This window comes from Pararge aegeria, chromosome 6 (assembly GCF_905163445.1).
Source record: "Pararge aegeria chromosome 6, ilParAegt1.1, whole genome shotgun sequence".
Lineage (NCBI taxonomy): Eukaryota > Metazoa > Arthropoda > Insecta > Lepidoptera > Nymphalidae > Pararge > Pararge aegeria.
The window spans coordinates 1771355-1790690 of NC_053185.1; the positions used below are offsets into that span (position 1 = coordinate 1771355).

At 34.5% G+C, this 19336-nt stretch overlaps 4 protein-coding genes across 7 annotated transcripts in view; 2 read left to right on the forward strand and 2 right to left on the reverse strand.

Annotated features, from left to right (window-relative positions):
* Nucleotides 1–388: 388 nt before the first annotated feature.
* On the forward strand, nt 389–3905 carry LOC120624717 (probable DNA replication complex GINS protein PSF2). Its single transcript, XM_039891400.1, has 3 exons — nt 389–785; nt 1413–1683; nt 2981–3905. Exons 1-3 carry the CDS (start codon nt 541–543, stop codon nt 3053–3055), a joined length of 591 nt encoding a protein of 196 aa, XP_039747334.1. The 5' UTR covers nt 389–540; the 3' UTR covers nt 3056–3905.
* Nucleotides 3906–6246: 2341 nt separating this feature from the next.
* Nucleotides 6247–8313, forward strand: LOC120624698. The gene is made up of 2 exons (XM_039891374.1): nt 6247–6858; nt 7524–8313. Exons 1-2 carry the CDS (start codon nt 6412–6414, stop codon nt 8262–8264), a joined length of 1188 nt encoding a protein of 395 aa, XP_039747308.1. The 5' UTR covers nt 6247–6411; the 3' UTR covers nt 8265–8313.
* A 103-nt stretch (nt 8314–8416) lies between these two features.
* LOC120624795 lies at nt 8417–10109 on the reverse strand. The gene is made up of 2 exons (XM_039891538.1): nt 9734–10109; nt 8417–8950 (listed from the first exon to the last, which is right to left on the reverse strand). Exons 1-2 carry the CDS (start codon nt 10082–10084, stop codon nt 8471–8473), a joined length of 831 nt encoding a protein of 276 aa, XP_039747472.1. The 5' UTR covers nt 10085–10109; the 3' UTR covers nt 8417–8470.
* Nucleotides 10110–14767: 4658 nt separating this feature from the next.
* The window catches only part of LOC120624794 (TNF receptor-associated factor 4), a 155895-nt gene continuing 151326 nt past the window's right edge, over nt 14768–19336 (reverse strand). For all 4 annotated transcript variants that reach the window (XM_039891534.1, XM_039891535.1, XM_039891533.1 and 1 more), the window contains 2 exons: nt 16696–16956; nt 14768–15408 (listed from right to left, as the gene is read on the reverse strand). In XM_039891534.1, coding sequence (XP_039747468.1) covers nt 15055–15408; nt 16696–16956 — 615 coding nt within the window. In that variant the 3' untranslated portion in view covers nt 14768–15054. The remainder of the gene's footprint in view (nt 15409–16695; nt 16957–19336) is intronic.

Here is a 19336-nt window from a genome sequence, read left to right on the forward strand (position 1 = left end):
CTTTAATAATATTACGTAAATAATATTTTAAAAAGTGCCATCTAGCGGCTATCTTTCATACAACGTGTGGAATGTGATGAACCTATTCACCAATAGCTAGTCAACCTACATCACCATGTAGTTCAACTAGCTGACACCAGATGGCAAAGTTTACTACACATGAAAAATAATGGTCCCTCTTATACTTCATTATTTATTATAAATAATATAACATTTTTCTTTAGTTGATTTCCGATTACGTAAATAAATAAATTTAAAATTTAATGAAATTAACAAAACACTTTCGAGCTATCCAAATTGTTGATTGATTATAAATTCATTCTCATTATAAATAAGTTTTGTCTTTGACATATTTTGACGACCATTCCCGCGCATTTTTGTGTTGACTTTTGAACTTTGAAGTTTTGACATTTCAGAATAACTTGAAGATTTGGAAAGTATTTAGGAAGTACCGAGGAAAAATTGTACATCTAAACAAAACCTTCTGTTAATTAAGTCATTCAGTCAGTCATTATTGGAATCTTTATCTTACGTTACAAAATGGATCCTTACGAAATAGAGTTCATAGGAGAAAACCGAATCGTTAGCATAATACCAAATTTTTCATACGACAAAATATTCTTGATAAGCGGTGAATTTGGGCCGTTCCGGGCTGGTCTGCCAATGAATGTGCCTCTCTGGTTAGCTGTAATGTTGAAGCAGAAACAAAAATGTCGCTTAGTTCCACCAGATTGGATGGATATGGATGTTTTGGAAAATATTAAAGAGGAAGAAAAGCTTTCAAGGTGGGTACCTACTTCAATTGTTGATTCTAGGTATTTAGGCTCATTTTCGTAGTATAACTGAGATATTTAAGCTTAATCAAGTCTGTATGTAGTATTTGTATTAATAAACATCATAACCGACAAATTATTAGCCCCCTACTAGGGCAAGGGTCGCCTCACAGAACGAGAAGAGTGACTCTCAAAGGTGAGTCTCATTCACCACGCTAGCCAAGCACACATTTGAGTATTTTATGGAGAACTCTAAGGCATGCAGGTCACAATGTTTTCCTTCAAGTTATATTTTAATGATGAATGCATGCATCTTATGCACTGTAACTAAACTATGGATTATTTCATGATGTTTTTAAAATTGATATAGTTCATAAGATTTGGAGTTAATATAGGTTCTATAAAAACACATGTAAAACCAATGAACAAGTTAAAAATAACTTATAAATCCATCAAAATCAAGATACCACACTCAGCATCTTGATTTTGATGAGTTTATAAGTAACTAGGATGGTCCGTGTGGTGTTGTATAAAGATTGCAGACATTGTGAATTGCACTGTGCATATTCATATAGTTTTTGCCAATTGTAGCAAATTAAAATAATGTTCATTATCTCATAAAATCTTAAACATCTTCAGGTTCTTCACTAAAATGCCAAACGAACACTACATGGTAGAAGCAAAGCTGATACTCGGTGCAGCATCTGAAGACATTCCTCGTGCCGCTGAAATCAAGACCATTATTAAAGACATATGGGATATCCGCATGTCAAAGCTGAGGACCTCCATGGATGCTCTGATGAAGTCTGGGGGATCTTACGGTAGATTGGACCATTTGACCATGATGGAGATTAATTCAGTTAAACCCTTATTACCTCAAGCTATGGATGAGCTGCATAGAATGAAAATGGTAATTTTATGTATTCTGGGTGTAAATCAGCCAATTATATTACAATATAAATTACTAATATAATTTGCATTTGCTATATTCTGTGAGATCTGGACAAAGAAGAACATTATACAGATTGTCAGTTTGAAACTACATGTTTTGCCCAACATACTGAGAAGTAAATGTTCATTTTTTAGGTTTATCATGGGCTGCCCCATAAAAAGGCCTGCTTCTATCTAAGAATTCAATTTAACTAATCGGAATAATGTCATTGGATTGAAGTTTACTGAACGTGCATTCCAACTATTTTACTATCAGTGGTGGTAACAGCATTGCTTAACTCATGCAGTACAGTGCAGTATACAGTTTTCTGTAGGTTGTTTGTTTCATCAGGTAGAACCACTACAAACAGACATATTTGATGTTTCAAAAGTGCTTCTGTGAATTTAGTATTTTGCTTTTTGTGTATAGTAAAATAAAAAAAATAAAAATTGTGGAGACCTAGTAATTATCAAAATACCTGAGTCAGGAGGCCTTAATCTTAAATAGCAACAAAAGACAATTTTAAAAGAAACGATTGAGTAGTGTATGTTTATGTGTGTGTGTGTGCGTATGTGTGTGTTGCGTTTAATTAGTTTTTTTTGATTCGGTAAATTTTAACTATAAAGGTTTAAAAAAAGTCTTGCTGCTAATAGAACTATGTAAAAGTAAATTACTTAAAAAATTAGAAACTTTCATTTATATCATGATGACTTTTATAAAATAATTTCATTCCCTATTTGATGCCTCTGGAGTTGGAATTTTCAAAAACCCTTTCTTAGTGGATGACTACGTTGTGCAAAATTCCAGCCTGATCTGTCAGCTGTGCGTTGATAGATCAGTCAGTCGCCTTTGCCTTTTACGCTTTTATAATATGATTCCTAAGGTAATTTTGGAGCTACTAATGCATAAGTTTAAAGAATGTGTTAAATCACATTTATTACAGCAAGGTTATTATAAAATTGATGAATTTCTTCAATTCTTTCTTCTTAATTTCTAACCTTGACAACGTTGCTTCCGGCTTCGCTTTCATCTCTCACAAGATAGAAAAAAGAATTTTAAAATATAAAATGTAAATTGTTGATATTGGAAAAGAGCAACTGCTGAGTTTCTTGCCCGCTTCTTCTCAGTAGAATCTGCCTTCCGAACCGGTGGTAGAGTCACTACACACAGACAGACTTGACGTTTCAAAAGTGCTTATATTAGGCCTACTTGAAATAAATGAATTTTGAATTCTCTTGATATTATAGATAGATGATAACTCCTATCCTAATTTCAGATGACCAGAAAATCAACACCGGCCACTTTGAACACTTCAACCTTCAGCCAGTCTGGAAGCTCTCAAAACATTTGACACATAGTCTATAAAACTACCAAGTGTCAAGTTTATTTTGTTGCTGTTAACAGAAAACATTGCAGAGTGGTACTCTATTGCTTCTATGGTAGCATCAAGCTATGATGGCAGAGCTGAAATTAATATCAAGAATCAGCGAGGCCTTGCTGCAATATAATAAAGGGAGAGAAAGATAAATAAAGTATCTTCATTCCGACTATCATAGAAAGCTGCTACTTTCATTCTGTTATTTTAGTTCTTACGTTGTTGTAAAGTCTTAAATTCTTAGATAAGTTCTCGTCTAAATTTCTCTTCAGTGAAATGTTTTGACTGTACACAAATATCTTACCTATAATGACAGGTCTAAAAAAAATGCTATCTTCTTACACTTTAAATGATAGCACTACTTTTTTGACATGTCAATTTAGTTCTAAAATTTGTGTACAGAAAAATTAAGATTTTGCTTCAAATTAGCCGGTTTCTGCACTTAAAAGTTATCTGTATATAATGAATTAGGGCTTTCTGAAAGGATGAACGTTAGGTGAGAGTTTGAGAGTTTTCTATATATATTACGAAAGTTAAGCTTTTTTTGCTGTACTCCGCGAAAGGCAGGAGAATCTGTATGGTGTTATTTATAATTCCTTCAATATTTATACTCCATTGCCGAACAGATAAACTTCGGCAAAGTACTACGCACGTTTCGCTCCAACACCGGAGCACCCTCAGGGGATGTTGACATTACAATCAATAATTGTTAAGTTACATCACTGTTAACAATTATCAAATTTACACCCTACAGATTCTCCTGCTTTTCGCGGAGTATAGCAAATTAAGCTTAATTTTTATGATATATCATGGAATTCCACAAAGTACCGCCTGCTTCTATATTCGATTCAACTGTAAGCATTGTATATTTTTAATATTATTGGTTGAAGGTAACTAAGAATATAAATCTTCAATAGTAAATAAACTTATATGTAAATGAAAATGATTTGTGATGATATACTATAGTTAGATGTTAATTTAGATGTATTTAAAGTAAATAGTAAATGTAGATATTTTGTAATTATTTTTTTGCTGAAATTTACATATTATCTATGAAATAATCTTTACCGATGGTTTCTACTGAACCATAATCAAACGGATTTGAGCTTAGTTTCACAAGAAGATCATTTCATCTGATTGTTAAAAAATGTCTCGAATTATTTGATATAATTTTATAGGACTCACAGTCAATATGGTTATAAATTTATCAACTTATTGTCGGGTGCAGTTGTGTTTTATTTTTTATTTTAAATTCGTATAACTAATAGATGGCTGGCTGACATCGCACCGGTACACTAAATAGCTTGGTGTAGTGTAGCAACTACCCACGACTGAAACTTCCCAACAGACAAAAAATGCAATTGTACTTTTGTAAAAAGAAGAAACATATTGCCTACTTGGTAAAGCAATATCTGACAATCGAAAAAGAAATATACTAGTACAAATATATATATTATGTATATACATTATACAGATATACAGTACAAAAGCTTGTTAATATAGGTTACAATTTCTATTTCTATATTGTTTTTTTAAATAAAGTGTTTTAACTTATTTTTGTAACTCTAAGAGTTGCCCTCAGCGGTACCCGGAGTGTATATAGACTTATACACTCCGGGTACACATTATGTATGTGATACTACATACAGGTGCAATTTCTCCCGGATCCTTCCAGAATAGATCTTGACCTAATGTTAGAATATTCCAAATCGGTTGGTAAAGTTCTGAGGTTACAAACAAAAAAAAACATATAATACAACCGTTAAAAGCCTATGCCAAAAATCAAGTTGATTTTGTTAGGAAGTGAATGAAAATGGACGATTGGCGCTGTGGGCAGCTACCCTGCTTTTTGAGTCCAAGGCCGTGGGTTCGACTCCCACAACTGGACAATGTTTGTGTGATGAACTTGAATGTTTTTCAGTGTTTGGGTGTTTAACCTATTTATGTAGGCATATTATTCTCAAAAGGGTGTGGAGTCCACCAATCCAACCTTAACCTCTTCTCATTGTAATGGGTTTATATGATGATTATATTCGGATTCGTAAAGAAAAGAATATCTTTAAAGCCCACCAACCTGCATTGGAGCAGCGTGGCGGGTAAGCTCTAAAACCGTCTCTCCCGTAGAAGATGTGTCCAGCCGTGGGACTTTATTAAGACTGCAAATGATGATAAAATGGAGCATTATTTTGCAATGTTTAACTAATTGTTGTAATTTAATGCGATATCTTATTATGTCACTAGGACAGCAAAATAGAATTCTGGGTCACACTAAATAGCAGTGCATTTTGTAACCTACAAATTATTCAATCGTTGCTAATTAATGATAGCAATAATTTAGTTTATTATTCAACTAGCGATCTGCCCCGGCTTCGCACGGGTGCAATATAATTCAAAATTTCAAAATTTCTCTGTTCATGCAGGCCTATCACAGGCACTTATAAAACGTTCATACATATATGTTTGCATAATTGTAAGGGGATGGTGATAACTACGTTCGCCAAATTAAACCTAAAGCTACCCGTTCCAAACGCGTACTTATCTGATAAGAGCCCATAACAAGCCGGGTATTTTTTTTTGTTATCACCATCTCACAGTAAATTAATATTAAGCTATGAAGTTAGAGCAATTCACACCCAAGCTTTATTATCGTTTAAGTAATCCTTAACATTATAATATGATTTTTATGTAAGTATAAACTTTGAACCTATTGAGACATCTCAAAGATTTCATTCGGTAATTTGTTATGAAATAATATACAATTGCCCTTGAATGAATTAGCAATTTTATGTAGCCTAGTAAACTGCAGGAGTTTATTTTTGCTTCTAATAGGTAAATTTACATTTTTGAAGTAAAACTTCTTAAGGCGCGACTAGGGAGTAGCTCAGATTTTTTTCAGACGGAAGTAACCTTTACGTCAGACGTCTGTCTAGTTTCCGCTACTTAAAAATAATAATTTTGAATGGTAAGTATATGTCATATACTCCACGCTTCTTGACTTATACGCCAGCTAGTGGAAAATATCATAATCAATTAGGATTATTTATTTACAATATTTCAATGGTCAATTGTGAATGGCAAAGTGAGTAAAAACTCAACAGTGACAGTTCACCACGCCGGCCAAGTTTGCATAGCTAGCCTCCACACGCCCTTGACAATATTATGGCGCATCCACACATGCCGCCGGCTTATGCCGCCGGGTTTGCCGCCGACTTTCAGACCGCCTTGCCGCTGACTTTGCCGCCGGCTTTACCGGCGGCCTGCAGTCGCGGTTGCAATTTACGCAGTAGTGTTGTGACTTTCGTTGAAATTAGTCGTGTACGTAGAATCGAAAGATGTTGGACTATGATATAGTTGCGTGTATCGCAAGTGTAGTGTTGTATGTCATTATTCATAAAAAGAACCGCAAAATCAAACGAAGATATTGGGTCAGACCAAGTCTTCGAAATAGGCCTAATGTGTCCCCGATACTTGAAGATTTTAGAAGGGACGACATAAACCGAAGAAATATTCGTTCGAAATTTAACACTTTTCTAAGGATCTCTAGTGAAGAATTTGAAATATTACTGAATTTAACTGGACCCATGATATCAAAAACTGACACCCGCTGGAGAAATGCTGTGTCAGCTTCCGATCGACTAGCAATTACTTTGAGATACCTGGCTACAGGAGACTCTTATTTTTCACTCGGTACACTGTTTAAAGTGTCTCCACAAGTTATTTCTTTAATAATTCTAGATGTTTGTCAAACTTTGGTGTCTACATTATCCAATTATTTAAGGGTAAGTACAAAATATCCGTAACACATTAGGTAGTTAGAAACTGAACACCTACATTAGAAAACAAAACAGACCACATACATTCACACAGTTACGGCATGTACAAGACACAATTATAATATTTGATTTTATACTGTAGGGGAGAGTGCAATGGGTAACAGTGAATCAACTTTTTTGTAGAGCTAAATATTGCCACAATTTAACACTTTTAGAATGTGTTTTTATAATAAAGCCTGAGCAAAATCAATAAGGTACACACTGCCATAGCAATCTTAGGGCTACCTTTCTCAGGTTTATAGATATGACTATTTTTTTAAAGAAAGGATTTCCCTTTCTTTAAAAAAAATAGTCATATCTGATGACGCCATGTGACTTTTGATTCATATTAAATACTTTTTACAAACTGCAGCATTACATTTTTAAAACTTCAAAATATTTTGCTTTCATACTTACTTTTCCGTCGCACCCCGGTAGCGAGTCAAGGGCAATACAAAATAGAACGTAAAATGCTATATCGTGTAAATGTGCGCATTATATAGGCCGCGTTCGATCCACTGTACCCCTTGATCCACCGTTACCCACTCTCCCCTACCTGGAACTTCACACACATTTTACATACATATAACTAGAACTAAACACACAAATATCACAAACAATTTTTTTTACAGATGCCGAATACACATGGAGAATGGCTATCAGTGGCTCGAAGTTTCATGCAGAAATGGAATGTACCTAATTGCGTAGGTGCCCTCGATGGGAAACATATACGTATACTATGTCCAACTAATAGCGGTTCTGAGTTTTTTAATTATAAGTCATATTTCAGTATTGTTTTGCTAGCTTTAATCGATGCCAATTATAACTTTTTATACGTAGACATTGGATGTCAGGGCAGAATATCTGATGGTGGAGTTCTACGAAATTCAACTTTATTTGATATGATACGAGATGGAACTTTAAGTCTGCCACAAGCGATTCCATTACAAGGGAGAAATACACCTGTACCTTTTTATTTCATCGGTGACGATGCTTTCCCCATCTCACAGAATATAATAAAACCGTTTTCTGGATATCATGCAAAAGGATCACCTGAGAGGGTTTTTAATTATAGACTTAGTCGCGGGCGCATGGTTGTAGAAGACGCGTTTGGCATTTTATCTAATAAATTCAGAATTTTGCATTCACGCATTGGTTTACAAAATGAGAAAGCAAAAATTGTCGTGATGGCTTGTGTGCATCTGCATAATTTTATGAAGAGAAATGAAAGAACTACTGATGGAGTTTTGAACGAAATGCAACAAAATATACCGCAGATCGCTCTAAATGTAGAACCAAGTGTAATTAGAAATGAGCTAAAATGTTATTTTCTATCGGAACAAGGTCAGCTTCCTTGGCAATATCAAATATAATGTTTGAAAGAAATAAAATATGATTATTCAAATAATTGTTTTATTTAGGAATCAGAAACATGTATCAATAATTTTAAGCTTTTATTAAAATAAAATAATTTAACCGAAAATATAAACATTTATTTTAGTTTTAAGTAAAGGCATTGCGTTTTTCGTCATTTTAATATGTAACCTTATTTTAATCTATTACACTATTTTCGGTTAAATTATTTGGTTAAATTATTTTCCAAGACTTGTAACAGACTGTCACTTGTATTGACATCTGGGCTATTTTGCATTTCATAGTCTGATTGAACAGAGTAAGAGCGCGAAGTTGAGGGCGACGGTGACATTGCTAACGTTGTAGGTTGGCCGGTGAAGTATCCTGGACGAACATTTTGATAACGAAGAGGCTGAGTAGTATTACTAGTATCAAAATTCATCGAACCCATTCTCATTTCTGCTTCATAGATAATATTCTGGATTTGATGTTGTACTGTACACATCGTGTAATGATCCATCTTCCTCAACTTGCTACTTATATAGTCTGCAAATATAGCAGCATCATCGCGTTGCCTTGCATTAGACGTGATCTCCCTCAGTAATTGCAAAGCTTCATCAACTTCAGGTTCTCTCTCTATATTTCGCTTTCGTGAAGTCCTTGTCGAAGGTAGCGTAGTCTGGGGAGTGATATTATCTTGAGAAGACTGAAAATAAAAAGGAAATCTTATAAATAATTGCAAACAAGCTTCAATACTATATTTTGAATATATCCTATCAGTATGTAAATATTAAATAAAAACCAAGCTTATAAACATAACATGTATGTATAGTGTATACAAATAATTATGTAAGTTTAAGCTACATTTACTCAGTAAATAATTGATATTATTTCTTTATATATTTTTTTTCATCTTACATATCATACTTCATACTTCATACTAATATATACTAATATTATAAATGCGAAAGTGTGTTTGTTGGTTTGTCCTTGAATCACGCCGCAACAGAGCTACGGATCGACATGATTTTTTGCATGGGGATAGTTAAGGTCCTGGAGAGTGACATAGGCTACTTTTTATCCCGGAAAATCAAAGAGTTCCCAAGGGATTTTAAAAACTTAATCCACGCGAACGAAGTCGCGGGCATCAGCTAGTTGGCCATATATCACGTCCTCAAGTATTGCAAATGTCTCACCAGTAACCCTGTACACTCTTCACGAGCGCTTATTCCCGAATACTTCGCTTTCGGTAAGTGTTATGCCGACTACATAAGGTCAAAAACGAGAGTATGCTCGCCCGCGCTCCGTGGTATTATGTATTGTTACCGGGTTGTAGGTAGTAGGTATCTAAAATATTAATACGCGAAGCAAAAACTTTGTACCTACCCCTATTAACGAAAATATTGCATAATGAAATATGTATTTTAAATTTATTATGGTCGACCAACTAGTCTACTTAGGTAATTATAAGAATTTGATGGGTACTTACACTAGGTGTGTGGCTGTTCAGAGTCGGTACCGGTGCATTCTTGTCATTAAGAAATGATAACGCCTTATAAGCAAACCATTTCGGCAATTGAACATCATCCCGTCCAGATCCACTCCTTTTAGATTCTTCAAATTTGCGTTTTTCTCGAAAATAATGGCTAGATAAATTCTTCAGTTTTCTCTCAATTTCTGTTGATGCTATGTTGAACACAGAAGCAATATCCCTAACAGCATCGTTTCTTTTGTTGCGATTCTTGAAATCCATATGCCTTGGGTTCCACAATAGTTCATTTTCTTGATACTTTTCTATTAATAAAAGTACAGCACTATCATCCCAGTTAAATTCTGTCATTTTGTTATTTAAATGAATACGACAACACTACTACTCCGTATCGAAGCCGCAAGCAAACTGCCGCCGGCACCAAAAGCCGCGCGTGCCGCAGGTAAAAGATGCATGAGCCGGCGGCATGGCCGGCGGCCCGGCCGCCGGCCATGCCGCCGGCCGTGCCGCCGGGCATGTGTGGATGCGCCATTATAGAGACAGAGAAGGATGGCGTGCGGGTTTCTCACGATGTATATCTTCGTAAAAGAAAGCGATTGTTAATTGTTCAAATCAATAACGCACATAACTCCGAAAAGTTAGAGGTGCGAACTCAGTATCCCCGAAAAGGAAGCCAATGCTTTACGCTCTAGGCTATAACCGCTCCATTTTATTATACAGTAGCAAGGGATATTTGATTAAAAGAACTGTTACGAAAGAAAAATATATATTTTTCAGTTTAATATCAAAATCATCATGTACATTGTTTTCCTTAAACATTAACGCGTAGACGCAACTTTTACCTAAAACTAATCTTAAAACAATTTGTTAGTCTCATTTCTGTTCCTAGACTACTTTTAGTTTTGCTAAGAAAAATTTAGCGTAAAATATTTTTAGAGAGAAGCGAGAGAGAGATGCTCGGTAGATCTCTACGGGATAAAAAGGTTTTTTAATACAGAACTACCAACACTGGATGCATTCTGTACAAGATTGTGGAGCGTTGAACCACCTTCAAGCCCCATGTCCAGCATGTCAGCAATGTATGTATGCCCCTTATTTATATTCAATCTATCCGTAATCTATAGATCCATAACTTAGCAACTTTGTTATTGTCAAAAAATAGACATACAATTTTGAACCAACAAAATCTTTTCTAAGCAACCTATCAACAGATAACGAATCGATTGAATAAAGAAAACGGACGTAAGACGTAATAAACTTCTCAAATATTTTACGCTTAGTTTTTCGAAAAGTAGGTAATAGTATGCCTAGATAAGGTACTTAAATAGAGAACATCGCAACACCATTAACCTAGCTAGATTAACTAGATTCTAGATTACTAGGTATAAAAAACTGAACCTTATAGCGACATCTGTACAATATTATGAATATCGTAATAGAACGATACTTTTTTCCAAAATTAAATCATTTATCCTGCAATAAAAAATGAACTTTATACTCTATACCCTAAGTATAAACTTTGGGTTCTTGCAAAGTGAAAACTTCAAAGTAAAATTAACCTTGTATTCCTCGTTTTAAAGACGTAAGTACATAATTACTTTACTATTATTTTACACACATTCAGCTACTAGCGCTGGCTGCAAAGTGAAGACGAACTTAATTCTTAAAACAACGGTAACTGGGTCCATTTTTCTCTAACATTCAACTGAGAGTAATGCACGCAAAATAGAAGGAAATCATTACGTGCCTAATAGTAATGCTATCCTTTTCACAACATTCCTTGTAGAAAAGGACAGTGCTACTTTTAGATCTGTAAATCATGGTTTGTGTGCAATGAAATTGGCACTACTGTGTACAAATGTATTGGCATCTCGCTCTCGCAAGTCAACAATAGCTTCTTGCGGATTTCAAAAGAGCCCAGCAACAAGAAATTCAAGTAGTTGGTACTGAATAACTTGTAAATTCAATTTTTTTAATACCAATAACTTAGTACTAGATTAGGCTTCTTTTAGATGACGTGAATACTTTGGACTACATTAATAACAAATGCGTAATCTATTAACAACACAGTAACTTTAAATTCTTTGGAATCACTCCATCGCGTTGTCGCAGCGTGGTTGCAGATCATTTTAATGTCGTTGCATAGAATTCACATAAGGATAACGATTGCGTAAACGCAGAGTGAGAGCGGCGACCGTATACATATTTTCGCGTCGTCTTAATGCAGCCGAAGAGTAGGTACCTACCTATACGAATCGCTATATGGATCTTGTACAGTTCGCAATCAACCTTTTAACCACTTCAGAGCTGTTTAAGAATTTTTACTTTTATTGTATACAGTTCGTGCTAGTTAATTCAGCGTTAAATTTCCTTCTATTCAACTGATAAACTATAGAAAATAATTCAAGATTATGAATAATTTCCTTAACCTAAAAAGTTTTCAATCATTATTCATTATTAAATATATGCATTTGTTAAAAAAATCAACTTAAAAACAGAACAAAACCGGACTTAAAATAATCATTTTTTTTGTGGAATGTAACATTACAGTTGAGATAATTACAATAAATCGATAGCAAGCGTTTTTGAGAGATCCGAGAATAGATAGATACAGATAGAAAATTTTAGTTGGTCACACTGAAAGTTTGTATTATACAAATATTATAATATACATTTAACTGAGAATATAATTTTGAAATATGTTTTAATAAAAAATTACAGAAGAAGCAACCGTAAATGAAAGGTTTTTGTACACTATGCATTGAATAGAAATGAAAAAGATCAATATTCATAAAGTCCCTATATTTTTTAATCCAATATATAGGATGTTCCTGCGGAGACCAGTAAATAAAGATACCATAAATATGCAAATAAACATGTTATAATGGCAAAATGTATGGACATGTTTCAGTGGCGTGCATAGAGGGTATGCAGATACAAAATTAAGAAAATCTCCAGTACGAGTTATAGATACTCCAGGGTAGGCTTTTTATAACTCTTACAATGCCTATCCTTAAGTTTTTTATATCTCGTACTGGAGATTTTATTCATTTTACACCATCTGCATACTATGTGCATACCCTCTATGCACGCCAATGACATGTTTATGAAAAGTGTTCAGTTACGAAAATGAACTATGAAGTAAGAGGCTGGGAAAACAGTAATATAGACCACCTCCGAATAAAAGTTACATTTATAGGTTCATTTCTAATAGTTACAAAAGTGTATGTGATCTCATTTCGTTGCCTATTCTATACATAGAATACATATTATGCTTATATATAACAATCTAAATAATAAACAGCTTCGCCGTGTTCATTTGTTTCGCGTTGATCAACTTTGCCGTCAAAATGTACAAAAATAATAATAGTTATTGCTTCCGCAAAGTAATCAAAAAAAACACTTTGGTCTAACTCCAGCTTGTAAACAAACACACACAGAAATACAAGTAGTAAGATTATTTATATTTCTCTATTTACAACAATATTTTAAGGTAGAGAACACCATTTATTTAATACTAATTTAATGTTATGAAATTTTATTAATAAAGCACCAATTTAGTGGTGCAACAATTTATTTACGAGAGTTTTGGATCTGAACTTTGGGAAGTCAAGTATCTCAAGTAAACAATTTCATCTGCAATTTACCATCTCCATATTGTGACAGTTTAACATAAAAAACTTTAAGGCTTCAAAATCCTTTTACTACATTTTCTAACTGTTCATTGAGATTAAATTAAATTACTGAACTGGTTTTAGAAATGGAATCTATTAATAAAATCTGCATTCTTGACTAACTTTTGGTCCTTCCAGCCGGATAAAAATAATGCCTTCTTAATTATCAAATATCTAAGTATCTGCTAAAATAAAGGATGTTGTAATTACATAACATTAAATTGGTAATGGCCTACGTATCTTTGACAATTTTAGATAATATTATATACAATAATTTTTATTATTTGGATAAGTTATTTAGTTTAGTTTAGAAAATATATACAAAGATCTGCCGACAAAACGAATGTAAACGTTTCAAAGATTTTTTCTCCATCCATTAAATGTACAATTTTTACCCCCAAATATAAGTTGCAAGGATGTCTAAACGTATGCAAGGATTCGCAAGTTGGCAAGATATATTATATGTGTCGTATTACATTCCTGACAAAAACACCTGAAAGTTCCATATTGCAAATAGACTAATCTAATCACATTTTCTTTCCTGCACTATTGTTCCAATAGACTGATATGGAAACAGAAAGGTCATCCTTTAGTATAATTTGTACTTAAAACATCACTGCTCGAATATTATCTAAAAACTTTTGTTAATGGATGATATTAGTGCGTTTATTTGGGGGAAAAATTGTACGAAACTTTACTTTACTTTTTTGAGTTCGTGCATTTTTCAAAGAGCCTTTATTTAATCTCTGAAGGCCAACAAAAATGCAACAGAACGTTATAGCTGGCAACACACAATTTTTGCAGTGTCCTATAAAAATGTGTGTATTTCGTAATACATATTAATATAATATAGTTTAATTATTTTACAATATGGCACTGATTTTATGACAACCTTGTTCCTTTTATACAGGATGTTTGGTAAAACCACAAATTACGAAAAAAATATGACATTATATTTATGCGATAAAGTAATGGTAATACAATTAAGTTATTCAATAACATAAGTCTGTTTTCCGATTATTGTAATTAGTAGTCTACAAGTAAGTCCGAATTAGTTATACGAAAGAGAAAAAATACTTTTAAAACAGTTTGATTCGTTATTTTCTTCAAACGGCAATGAAACTCAAGAGATCTTCAGTGAAAGGATAACAATGCAGCGTTCGCAGCTTCTTATAAACTAAATATTTACAAATTTTAACCGATCGAAGCTAAATATGATGATAGAAAAAAGATTGAGGGTATGCCAACAAAAATTGTGCACTGTTTTCGGTATATGCCATTTTAAATTTAAAAAAAAAAAACATCCAGAAATTAGTTTGAAATATAACATAAATTAAAACTATACTGAGATTATAAAAATTAAAAAAAGTAACCGAGAAACATTTTACATTAATAATCATATTATTTTTGGCAGTAAGACTCAACTAACATCATAATATCGTATCAGTCTCTTAAAAAGGCCATGTAATATTTCTCGACTCTAGACGTTCTTAACTCAAAAATGCCCGCGACAACTCCAAAAATAAAGTATCCTAAAAAAAATATATACAAAAAACTTAAGAACTATGACTTTTAAATTATCTAATACTAAATAACAGTGACTTTTTGATTGTGCGTTGAAGCACCTTAGTATTGGTAGCACGGGGATTAAACTGCTACTATTTTGCTCGGATCGACCTTGACCCTGAGGAACATGACGTCATCTTTGACAAAGTTGCGTTTTTTGAGCATTTCGTGGGACACGAACCTCGGGAACCCGAAGCCTAACGCATCTGGCTCCTTTGAAGGTCTCTGGAAGTTTTTCCATGTGGGGTCTGGGACGAAGCTCTCGACGATATTGCACGCCCTGTCCGGACTGGAGCTTTGGTCGAAGAGTGTGAAGGAGACGGTGTGCGCGAAGGGCCAGCGGAGTAGGGCGTCGTATTCGCCGGGTAAAATCTTTATGTATACTGACATGTGGCTAGCCTCGCCCGCCCCGTTGCCGTTCAGGAAGAGTGACGCCTGTGAAGAAAGAAATACCGTTGAAATTGAGAAAAGGTATGACGCAAACGATAATACCTTGCTTGGGCCCAGAATTGGGACAGTTATAGGCTGAGGAGATGAGGATCGTGACTTAATAATAAAAAAAAATGTCCTTATCTATAAAACGGTGCTAAAATTATACTTTTGTGTACAATACAATTTGTATGTTAATATTAGCTAACTAATGCTAATATATATAATTGCTTTGTTGCGTAAGTTTAGTTTCAAATAACTGTATTTACTCAAACTCAATTTACGGAACAAAGTCATGTAAAAACCAAGTATAAACCAAACCAAATTCATTAAATATTTGAAAAAAAAAAACTTTATTTCTCAATGTATATATATACAATAATTTTACATTATTTTTGTAATCAAATTAAATATTAGACATAAAATGGACTATATATATTAATGGTCTTTTTAGGAAACTAATTAAATAAGTTAGTTTGAATAATTATTCATTAAGTTCTGTAATATAGTCCTCTTGCTACCTGAATTACATAAAGTCAATAACAATCAAACAAAATGGAACCTAATAGCTTTATATTCAAAAATAGAATTGAAAGTGTATTTATGGGGTACGGGGGCGAAAGACGCGATGCGATGTGACTAAGCGATACAAATTCAGCAGTGGTAGTGGGTTAGTCATACAATATTATTCACAGGTATAAATAAACCGTGCACATTTTGTTTACAAACAAAGGCCGCGTGTCATAATTTTGATTTACCGCGTAAAGTACACAATTAAAAATAGGTTTTACTTTATTATGTTGGAGCAAACGTTTTCTCACATTGATATTAATATTTAATTTGTATGTTTAAAATGGTCCTTCGAGCCGGATCGCTAACTTAAAAGTAGACCTATATAATGATTGATTGATTGGAATGATTATTATTATTTGCTACGTACTACAGCAAAATCGCAAATCAAGTTTGTATGCTACATTATTTATAACTTATAGATGGCTTATATGGAACTATGCTCTGAACCCCGTCTCCTATGAGAGAAGTGGCATATGTTCAGAAGTGGGACGTTTATAGGCTAAGAGTGAGTCTGTGCGATGTTTACTTATCATATATCTCTATGAGCAATTCGTCGCAGAAATGATCGCTGACTTTCATTAGGAGAGGCACTTAAAAAAAATATAAAGAGAAAAATGTTAAATTTTAAACGCTGGGGTATTTTTTCTCATGTAGCCCTATCACAGAACTTTGAATGTATTTAGTTCAATTTGGAATACATGGACATTTTATTAAACATACCTGCAACTTATATCCATATTGACTCGTATAAAACGCGGGTGATACAAGCTCGACGCCATCTTTGCACTTCGCCTCCGCCATCTTCGCGGCCCAGTCGCTGATGCGCCACACTAGCGCGCCGGTGTAATTGACCGACAGTCGTGCGACTGCTGACCGAAGGGATTCTAGTTGCCGCGCCTGACGTGTCGCCAGCGCGGAGACCAGGGCCAAATGCTGTTGGGAACTTTCTTCAGTGTGCCTTTCTAGAGCTTGCCTTGTACCCTGCAATGCAAGAATATATACACTACTATTGACTAGTCATCAGAATTAATAACATACAGAAACCGTGTATAAGACTATAATTGAAGCATCAAAACCACTCCACTTTAGTAGAGTTTCTCGAACAGACGGCTAATCACTTCATACCATTAAGCAGTCATTACTTTACATCTAATGTCCTAAACGTTTACCATAAAATGGGAAAATGGGAAAAAGTATGTGAGCTAGCAACATTACGCGGGTGTGAAGTGGGACGTGCGCGGGGCGTTTTCACTGTTTTAAGACGTTTTCACGTTTTCAGTGCATTAGCACTGCATGCTATAATGACTGAATGAGGGTTCTTAATTCGCTCATTAATTGGCATTAGCTCTCCACTCAGAATGATCTCATTCAGTTTTCGGTTGGGTTTAGGGCGTAGTCCACCACGTTGGCCAGTTAGTAGACTTCACACGCATTCTACATAACTCAATCATTTAGGTATCGTCACGATATTTTTCTTTACCATAACTTATAACGCAAAAAGAGAATTAAAAGGCGCGTGCCGGGGTTCGAACTCGGTCCCTCCGAAAATAAACCTCAAGTCTTACCCCGCTTCAACTATTGACTGAATACTAAAGTAGATTTTGCTATATTATTAAATGGTTTGAATTTTAATATCATGCAAAATATATGTCCTTAACTACTTCATTGCGATTTAAATTAATTTTTAATGCTATCGGTTCTTTTGGTTGTATCTATATTCTATTCAAGATACAAACAAAATAATTGCAAAACGAAATGTGAATTCAGAATGATCTAAATTTATATCAATCAATATACCTATTGAAGATAGACTATTTCTTAAGCACTTAACTTAATTGATTTTATATCGTAAGTCAGTATAATACATAATTTATATTAATCACGCCCCCATTTCAATATCTACTCTACAAGTTTATTGCATAATCGTAATTATATAAACACAGAGTGATGTCAACGACTTCGTTTACTCTAATCATAAGAACTTTATCCGCTATTATTTATCTGCATTCCTCATAAATTCATTTTATCTTACTAATAACATAAATGTGAAAGTGTGGATGTTTGTTACTCAATCACGCAAAAACGGCTGATCGGATTTGGATGAAATTCGACATGCTTGTAGCCTTTGACATGGAAAAGAACATAGGCTACCTTTTATCCCGATTCCTTAAGAAGTTCCTGATATAATTGAAAATAGTTTACGAACTAAGCCGGGGGCAGGCGGCTTTGAAATTTGGTATGCCCATGCTATGGAAATGAACATTCTGTACCGATCTGTGAAATAGTTCCCGTGGTAAGATTAAAAATGGTAACGAGCGAAAATTTAGACCCAATTCTGAAGTCTACGCTGACGAAGTCGCTGGCAGAAGCTAGGTAAATGTAATTGTTTACAGTTAGGTTACTGCCCTATCTTAATATATAATGAATCTTAATATATATTCCGATACATAATTAACGTATCAACGTTTTTTATATCAAACGTATAACAAGTTTAATTCATAAGAGATTTCATAGAGAAATCAATAACTGGCGAAAAAAATAATGAAACTTCTCTCAAGTCTCTTTGAGTTCCTATATAAAATAAACCTTCCAAGGCACAGTTTTGAGTGATCGAAACCCCATTATGTACGTATCAGTTAGGTCCGACCTTGGAAATGAACCTTCGTGATCCGCAGTCAAACATAAACCAAACAGGCTGATGTGAGTTTTGTTTGTATCAAAGAGGTTTGTTTCTTTCGTTTTCACGCTTGAACTACTTAACCGATTATCATGCAACTTCGCATACACGTTCTCAGGGTACCAAAGTCAAAGTTATCTTTATTCAAGTAGGCCCATAGGTGGCACTTTTGATGCGTACATCACATGAGAATTACACGGTAGTGAGATGATAGCAATAAGCATCTTCGTAAACTTAAAACTAAAGCTACGAGGATTCCAAACGCGTCCTGGTCTAAGAAGAACCCACAACAAACTTAGCCGGGTGTTTTCATCCAGAAAAAGTATTGTTCCTGATTGAAAATAGGTAATGCAATCTGAATACATAGGTATATCACCAACCCACCCTCTTCCCGCTGGTCTCGTACGAGTTGAATTAAGGAATATAACCAGCTGGCTGGGTTGCGGTTGTGTGCGAAAGCGTTCCCATGACCCAGTGACCAGGCGATGAGTTAGAACACCGTGGGGTTTTAGTCGGTAAGTCCGGCGTAACTACTGCACCTCCCCGTGTTTTAGTGGTATCCATGAGGATTTCCCGCCGAGAAAAAAAGGCAATATAATCAAGAACGGGCTGCAGCGTTACCGTGAAACTTATACCATCTTTCCAGACATCAAACCGTCTCCCCAGCGTGGTGTTTACCAGCGC